This window comes from Carassius gibelio, chromosome B16 (assembly GCF_023724105.1).
Source record: "Carassius gibelio isolate Cgi1373 ecotype wild population from Czech Republic chromosome B16, carGib1.2-hapl.c, whole genome shotgun sequence".
Taxonomy (NCBI): Eukaryota; Metazoa; Chordata; class Actinopteri; order Cypriniformes; family Cyprinidae; genus Carassius; species Carassius gibelio.
In genome coordinates this window covers 930,968-940,292 of record NC_068411.1, presented here as the reverse complement: position 1 = coordinate 940,292, position 9,325 = coordinate 930,968, and the positions used below count along the sequence as shown (strand labels likewise).

Here is a 9,325-nt window from a genome sequence, read left to right as displayed (position 1 = left end):
GCTTTTGACACTGTTAATCACCACATTCTCCTGTCCACCCTCAGAAAGATGGGCATCTCTGGAACTGCACTCCTGTGGGTTAAGTTTTACCTCTCTGACAGATCCTTCAGTGTGTCTTGGAAGGGTGATGTTTCAAAGTCACACCACCTTGCTATCGTTCGATCGCAAACGCGTCCTGTGTGAAACAATGAATATGAGTCCGTGCTGCTTCAGCACCACATACGTAATGCACACGGACTGCATACACACTGCAGACGGAGTATGTGTGAAACAGACATATGTCTTGCCGAGGTTTCCATTGGGAAGCTTCTTTAAAAAAAAAATTCCCTGAAGTAAACCCGGCGGCTTCAGCTGCATCCATGTTAGCACATCACGTTTGATGTGGAAATTTCACAGTAGGCATTAGGGCTGTCACTTTTAGTTCGAAAATCGATTGCACAATCGATTGGACCAACCAAAAAGTTTCAAACATGATAATAGGGAATCGATTTTAACCAAATACATACACTATTCATTTTAAAAGAATTAAACAATTAAAAATATAGATGTAACAAAACTCACAAACAAGCAGAAAAAGAAAAGAATTCCGAAAGTATGCATTACGAAAGCTAAACAGAAAATACCAGTAATTTTATGCACCTATAAGACCCAGTGACGTCGAAAGTGCCCTCTTATGCTGCGTTCAAACCAAAAGCGAATAGAGCGTCTGGGCATGAATGATTTCAATGTTAAGTCAATGTAAAGACGCATTTTCGGCACAGTAGATGCAAATTCACCTCATTCGCACATCTAGTGACAGGAGATTCTGAATTATGAAAAGGACCATTGCAAGCTGACAGCGACCGGCTTTTGTGGTTGAAAATTGGCAGTAATACACCCACCTTGCGCAGCTGTACCTGAGTGTCCCTGGGACATCAGTGTGGTCGGAGTGCATCTTCTCAACAGCTGGACATATAGTGAATAAAAAACGCTCTGCTCTGGATCCCGAAAATGTTGATTGACTTGTTTTCCTGTCCAATAAATTTGTAATGGCCCTAGCCTTTTTGCGCATTTCATTATGCCTGCCTAGTGCCACCTAGCCTAAATGTTGGTTACGTTCAATAAGAAAAAAACACACATGACCTGTTATCATGTTCATTTAAAGTTTCTTTTTTTGAACAATTGTTTGAAATGGATTGAATCATTATTTAAAATAATCTTGGAGATTTTTTAATTGCCTAAATCATAAATGCAGCCATGTTGAAGCCTGCAGTGATGTCTTTCTTTTGTTATGGCAGCCGTGGCTATCTCTACATACGTTTGTCTGTTATTTGACGTTGAAAAAGGAAACGTCTTTTTTTTTAGACATGGAAAATCGATTTTACAATCGATTCAATGAAAACTCATCTCTTAAAAAACTTAGATTTTAACCAAAATGTAATAACTAGAATAATATATATATATATATATATATATATATATATATATATTCTAGTTATTATATTTTGGTTAAAAACTAAGTTTAATATCATACTATTTGTCATAATTTTACTTGACACTGCTGTCACATAAATCATGTAAATAGGCTGTGACATTAAAGATAATTTTACTGTTACACTGTAAAAAAAAACTGTAAAAAAACAGGGATTTTCCAACAGTAAAGCACTGTTATTCAAAAATACAGTTGAATACTGTGAATGCAAACCGTTTTTGGAAAAAAAACTTTTAATCGCAAACTGCTGTTTAATTCAACGGTACAGAACAGTATTTTTTAAGTCTAGTCACGTGTCCGAAGCTGTTTCGAATGCTCACAACTCCTCAGAAGAGAAACCTGCAGGTCTAATCTGAGCAAGATCATCAAATCTAGCCTCATCTTTTCACCTGGTGTACGTAAATATTGCAGAACGAAGGATAAAGAGTTTTAGAACACAACAATTTTGAGGTTTGTCCCGAGTCGACTGAACTGAACGGCTGAAGCTGAACTGGTCGAGATAAACGGCATTCCCGCACGGGGTTTTCCCTCCTTGCTTGAGGTAAATGCAATTTTATCATTTTCAATGTTACACTGTACTAACCTTTATTATATTATTTGCTAATAACAAATCGATTTTTCTGAGTATTATGTACTGAATTAGCAACATGTTAGCTACGTTTGCATTCGACGTAAGTTTAGTTTATTTTAGCTCAAAGAGGGCTTGTGTTAAACTAGCATGGTTATTTTGCCGTTGATATTTGCTGACTGCATTATAAAATGTTAATCTGCAATATTTGCAATAAAACCTGCAGCAATTCCTTTACGCATGTCAGGCACATGCGGATGCATAGTTTTTTGCCTAATGCAACGTTTAAGTGCGGTTTCCCTCAGTGCACAAGAGTTTTTTCAAAATTTTCAGCCTTTAAGTGTCACACATATGGTCATAAATTTGGAAAGAATAAGACTAAACTGCATAAAACTGATGATTTAACGTGTCACGTTGACTTTTGTAGCTCGAAGTGTGAGGATATCCGGGGTTTAATCTTACACCTGAAAAACCACATTACTGAAGGTAAGACTGTTACATGCCCATTCAGAAAATGTAACCAAAAATTTACTGTCAAGTCTACATTCACATCACATGTCTCAAGAAAGCATAAACATTGTTCTAATGAAAGTCTACTTGACTCAGTTGCAAATCCTGCCAGTACTAGTGATGGTAATAATACAAGTTGTGATATGCAAACTGACGATTTTTGTCCTGAAGAAATGGATGTGTTCCCTGAAAAGGAAGATGAAGGAGAATTTATAAGACATTTGGCCTTGTTTTATCTGAAACTTCAATCTAAATTGCTCCTTCCATCTTCTACTATTCAAACCATCATTGAACACTATCAGGAAATACATGACATAAATCAGTCACATCTAATTTCCAAACTTGTGGATAAATTGACATTGCTTGGACTAACTAAAGATGACATAAACACTGTGATTGATACCATGAAAAGTGAGGATCTCCACAGGGCTTGTAATACTCATGCACTTAAATCTGACCATAAGAGAAAAACATTTTTCAAAAATAACTTTAGTTATGTAGAGCCCGAATCCATTTGTCTTGGTAAAAATGAGTCGGGCAACGAATGTTTTGTGCAATATATTCCTGTGAAAAACACGATTGTGTCCCTTTTGTCCTCAGAGTCAGTGAGAGACCAGCTACAGCAAATACAAACTAGAGTCCAGACTGATAATATTTTTCAGGATTTGTGGGATGGCACAAACATTAAAAAGAACTTGCTACTCAAGCACACAACATCTTCAATTGGCATAATCCTTTATCAGGATGCCTTTGAAGTAGTAAACCCCCTAGGGTCAGGGAGGAAAAAGCACAAGATTTTAGCCATGTATCTGACACTTGCAAACATTTTACCACACAACAGATTGAGTCTTGATCAGATGCAACTTGTACTGTTATGTCGAGAACAAGACTATAAGCATTTTGGACAGAATCTAGTGTTTGGCTCTCTTGTGAAAGATTTAAAGGATTTTGAGACAAATGGAGTAATACTGCCAGAGGGCCAGCTCTGCAAAGGAACCCTTTATGCAATTTCAGGTGACAATTTGGGTTCACACAGTATTGGGGGCTTCACTGAAAATTTTAGCAGAAGCTCATATTTTTGCAGGTATTGTGAGATTAATCGGGAAGCATTTCTGGCAGACCCTCTGGCCAAGGGCCCTGACCGCACACCACAGTCATTTCAGAAACATGTTGAGGATCTGAGTTGTAACGTGGAATCACGTGACTGTGGTGGTGTTAAATTTGACTCCATCTTCAATGAGCTCACATATTTTCATGTATGTCAGCCCGGATTACCTCCTTGCCTTGGTCATGACCTTTTTGAGGGCATTGTCTCAACTGATTTGGTGTTATACCTCAACCACCTTGTGTCAAAAGAGAAAAACTTTACTTATGTTCAGTTGAATCGGCGCATAAATCAATTTAAATATCTAGGCAATGATGCTAACAACAAACCTTCTGAGGTGAACCCAGGGGCTGGAAAACTCTCCGGACATGCAGTTCAAAATTGGTGTTTCCTGCGAATGTTGCCAGTGTTAATTGGTGATAAAATAAAATGTCCTGAAGATAGTGTAGCATGGCAACTTATCTTACAGCTGAGAGAAATTGTAGAGCTTGTTTGTGCACCAGCAATTTCCACAGGTCAGGTAGCCTATTTACGAGTTCTGATAGATGAATATTTGCATACCAGAACACAGAGTTTTGGGGAACATCCACTTAAGCCTAAGCATCACTACCTAAATCATTATCCAGAACTTATCATTCAGTTTGGGCCACTCATCCGTTTATGCACATTAAGGTTTGAAAGTAAGCATACTTATTTCAAACAATGTGCAAGGAAGCTTCATAACTTCAAAAACCTCTGCAAAACTCTTGCTGAAAGACATCAACTTTTACAATCTTTTCTGAGTACTGGGTCACTGTTCCTACCCTCTGTAGTAGTAGAGAAGGGAACTGAATTCATTGCTGGAGACTACAATGCCAAGATAATACAGTCAGTTGGTCATCTGAACTTTGATCCTCTTCATACACTTATTAGTCATAGTGTGACTGTAAAAGGGACAACTTATAAGAGCAACATGTTTGTGGTGATAGGCCATAATGAGGACGGACTTATAGTAGGACAAATCAAAAAGGCTATCATTCATAACAATTCAGCTGTGTATTTTATCACTGAGGTATACCAGGCTGTTCGTCAACCTTACAGTAACAGTTATTGTACTACACCAATGCAGGAGGCCTATTACTGTGTCAGTCAATCAGAGCTTCTTGATTATTACCCACTGCCTAAATATTCAGTTTGTGGCATGTCTTTGGTAACTCTTCACCACTCTGTCCCCACATTTTAGATTCCTTTCCTACATGTCAATCCATAACGAGATAAAGGCTATCATCCTCAGGGCTTTGCCCAGTCTGACTGAGGAGATTCGAGAACATGTCATCACTTCACTTGAACGCTCAGGTGTGGAATCTATAGAAGACCTTGTATATGTACAACAGGAAGATCTCAAAGATGTCCTGACTATTATACAGCAAAGGAAACTTTTGGAGGCATTCAAACTTGGTAAGGTTTTGTTTCTATTTGTAATAATTATTATTATTGATTGTTTTGTTTTACATGTATATGCTTTTTATTGTCAAAGGGATGCTAACCATTGATTTTCTATCATTCAGTTTTCATTGTTATATTGAAAGAAAAAAAAATTAACCTACATCTTGGTAAGAAATTGGATTTGCTTTTAAAAAATTGTATTTTAATTGTATGTGTTTCAGAAACTACAAAAGTCACACTTGATCTCCAAATATTGCCAGATGAGTCAACAGATACAAGTATTTCTTCACTCTCCAGTCCACAGCCTTGCACATCTTTAAGCTCAAGCTCTTCACGAGCATCAACACCTTGTACTAAAAGCAAGGCAAGCCAATCACCCAACATATCCAGTAAGTGGTATGAAAATTTTGAGATTCCTTGGGATAAAATGCCTGTGGAAGTGCAGTCAGCTATTGCCAACAGCAAGCGCCCTGCTCCTGACAAGCGACGCCAGATGATACGTATCCTAGCTGATGAAATCAGGAAATGTGAGAATAACCCCACACGCAATGAATGTCTCATCATCTGCCGCAACATTGTTAAGCATTTCCCCAACAGTTTTGCAGATATGACACCAAGCGGTGTCATCATTGGTAGTGGATGTACTTCACTGCTTTGTCAATTAAAAACAAGAATTGAGAACATGAACCGTGCAGGGACAAAGAACAGACTCCGAACTTCAAAAGTGCCTGGACAACTGCATCAGAGGCCAAGTGATTCTTATGGATGCACACAATTTAACCCTGAACTGCCACCAGAAGAAACATATGAAACACTGGAGCAGAAGAGGCAACAGTTGGAGACCATTTATAGACAAGAAGGTATTCGCAGTGGTGAGAAGGGGGAAGTGATTAACCTTATGAAAACAACATTCTGTCTTCAGCGTAGACACATAAATCAGTCTCCATCACCGTCCATCGAAGATATGAGAATCCAGTGGCCTTACCTTTTTACACAAAGAGGTATCTTCATTCACTTCGAGTTACTAACTGACATTAACGTGTTAAGTGTCTTGGACCTATCCATTAAGGAATGTGGACAGGGAATCAGGAAGTACCTGCAGACCAAATCAAAGAACAAAGATGTGCAGTCTATCGTCACCCAGGATGAAGATGGAGAGTTGACTCTAATACAGCTGCTGATGGCCTACTTCGATGAAGGGATAGAGGGACTAATACTCCGTGCTGATGTATGTTTGTTTACATTTACATAATACTTGCTATTAGTGGGTTTGTTATTCTGTCATTTATAACTTTTATACAATTGTCTGTGTTCTGCAGATATCTGCCACGGCAGCAGATGTTGAGAGCACCCTGACCATCCCCGCCTCTCCACGACTGATACTGCTGTGTAAGTGTCAGATAAGCAAGGTTCTCACATCAGTCTACCTCATCAACATTGTTTTAGCCATCCCAGGTCATGACAACTTCTGATCTGCAGAAAATGTATTTAATTTACAATGAATAAAGTACTGATGACCATATTAGACACTGTTTTAGCTGCAATTTGTTGTCTTTATCAGTTGCCGGTGATGAAGCCACAATTGGAGGATGGATGATCACCATCGAAAATCATGTAATCTGTGAAGGTGTTGACCAAAGCTTCATCACAGGGCTAGCTGCAGTTTTCTCTACTTACTACATCTTTAATCTACAGTACCAAGAAGAAGCTTCAAGGACCCTGGAGTTTGTACAAAGGTAAATATTATTTTGGTATTGTGCCTTATTTCCCAGATCTGTTAAGAGCTTGTCATTTAAATGGCTAGTTCACTTTGAAATTAAATGTTGATGTGTTTTACCCCAAGGGGATCCAAGATGTAGGTGTCTTTGTTTCCGCAGTAGTTTCAATTTTGATGTTTTTAGGTCCAACCGTTCTTGTCTGTCAGTCATATAATACATGCCTATGGTCCCCTCATAAAAGAAAATACACAGATTCAAATTAAACCGTAAGTACACATTTATGAATTAAGACACGAAACGAGCGGTTTGTGTGAGAAAACCAACAGTATTTATATCATTTTTTACCTCTTGAAAAACATAATGTCCATGTTGCAGTGAACGAGCTTCTTGGTGTGTGAGCGCGTACTGGCTTGTTGATGCGCCAGCGCGACTCCTGGCTGTATGTGCCTCTCGAACGAGCATACGCAATTCTTTTCTTTTTAAACATCCCTAAACATATATTTTTTTAAAAAACATTTCTTGTTTAAAACATCCCGGATAAGCTGAACGCGCTCACACACCAAGAAGCTCATGCCCTCAACATGGATATGATGTTTTTCAAGAGGTAAAAAACTATATAAATACTGTTGGTTTTCTCACACAAACCGCTCGTTTCATGTCTTAGGTCATCAATGTGTACTTACGATGTGGAATTGTTTAATTTGGACTGTTTACTTTGAATCTGTGTATTTTCTTTTATGAGGGGACCATAGGCATGCATTATATGACTGACAGACAAGAACGTCTGGACCTAAAAACATCCAAATTGAAACTACTGTGGAAACAAAGACACCTACATCTTGGATGCCCTTGGGGTAAGCTAAAACATATCAAAATTTAATTTCAAAGTGAATTAGCCCTTTAATATAAATTGTGCAATGATTTAACAGAAAGCAGAGAACTGTCAATAACATAAACCATGCACCCCCATAATTTAATGTTTGTTCTCATACATATTATGTTTGGAAAAAATATATTATCCATATTTAATACAAGTCTCTTTTATTTATGTAGTGCTTTATCAATACACATTGTTACACTCATATGGCAGAAATGTCCAAAATACAAATCATGCAGTTAGTTCATGCACATGTTGTGTGCACTTAATGTAAAATAATAAAGATATTAAATTAGTAGTTACATTACAGTTGAGAAAAAATATGTCAGTTTCATTTGATTCCGAGGTGGCTTTTTACATCCGTCACAGGTGTCAGTCAGGACTCTGAAATGAGATCATTCTTTCATAATGAACATACACAGAGGTTATTATCATGAGTAAACCTCTTCGAATAGTCTTATATAAAATTCATCATGACTTACCAAGCCTAATATATGTTATTTCTACGTTGCTTTTTAGGCGATTCATTGGTTTGAATCCAGAGAGAGGGACAAAGGCCAGCCAGGTGAAGGTGATCTCCAAAAAGACGGGGAAACTTGTCCATAAAAAGACTGCAACTGTGAATGTCCACGTAGCCAACCTGATAAAAAATCTTTTGGACTTTGAGTGGGGTTTTGTGCAGTAATACAAAGCCAGTACAGCTAATGTTCAACATCCTGTTTCAGAGCTGAAGTCGCTGCTGTGCTTTGCAGTTGAGTGTTAATGCAAAGTCAGTACATTGTTCTGCATTTGAGTGTTCAGTTGAAGTCAGTGCAGTATTCTGCGATTGAGTGTTGATGCAAAGTCAGTGCAGTGTTCTGCTGTTGAATTCTTGTGTGAAATCTGAAGTGACAGCACTTTTTGCAACAACATATTTAAATTCACAGGATTTCAGTATGCTGCTCTTCAGTGTGCATGTACATTGCAGAAAAAAGCATTTTCAGAGAATTGTATTTTGTCCATTATTTTAATGTCCACATATTTGTTAAGTGGAAACAATGTTAATGTATTTTATATATTGGCTTTAATAAAGTCCAAAGTTTTAAGGCCATCTTTTGTGTTTAAGAAATTTTCTTTTTAGAATACAAATTTTAAATCATAAATAACAAACATTTTTAATATAACCTAATACATAAAAAACTGTATAATACTAACCAATAAATTACAGTATTACACTGTACATAATATTTTTTTTTTACAGTTCAGTACTGTAATATATTTTACAGTAATAAACTGTCATTCCATATTACAGTACATGCACTGTAAAATTACAGCTCAAAGCCGGAAAATTTAGCTGCCAGCTGTTTACTGTAAATTAACAGGATTTTTTTTTACAGTGTACACTATAGTTTCTCAAGCACAACCCTTTTACTAAATGTGCTAATCAGCTCAGCATTAAGTGAGATTGCTGATGATGTATGTTTTGCACACTTATTATCTGCTTGTTCATGCCAATTACTAGTAACCAAACATTGCAAACCCACATTGCAAACACTTTTGTTGGTCTTGTGCTATTAACCAAAGTTTTATATATATATATATATAAAAAAAAAAAAAATATATATATATATATATATATATATATATATATATATATATATATATACTTCTT

At 37.0% G+C, this 9,325-nt stretch overlaps 1 protein-coding gene across 1 annotated transcript; it reads left to right on the top strand.

Moving 5' to 3' along the window:
• Window positions 1-1,778: 1,778 nt before the first annotated feature.
• On the top strand, window positions 1,779-8,754 carry LOC127974693 (uncharacterized). Its single transcript, XM_052578150.1, has 7 exons — window positions 1,779-2,012; window positions 2,467-2,525; window positions 4,877-5,091; window positions 5,301-6,307; window positions 6,399-6,468; window positions 6,641-6,815; window positions 8,194-8,754. Exons 3-7 carry the CDS (start codon window positions 4,890-4,892, stop codon window positions 8,357-8,359), a joined length of 1,620 nt encoding a protein of 539 aa, XP_052434110.1. The 5' UTR covers window positions 1,779-2,012; window positions 2,467-2,525; window positions 4,877-4,889; the 3' UTR covers window positions 8,360-8,754.
• Window positions 8,755-9,325: the final 571 nt, after the last annotated feature.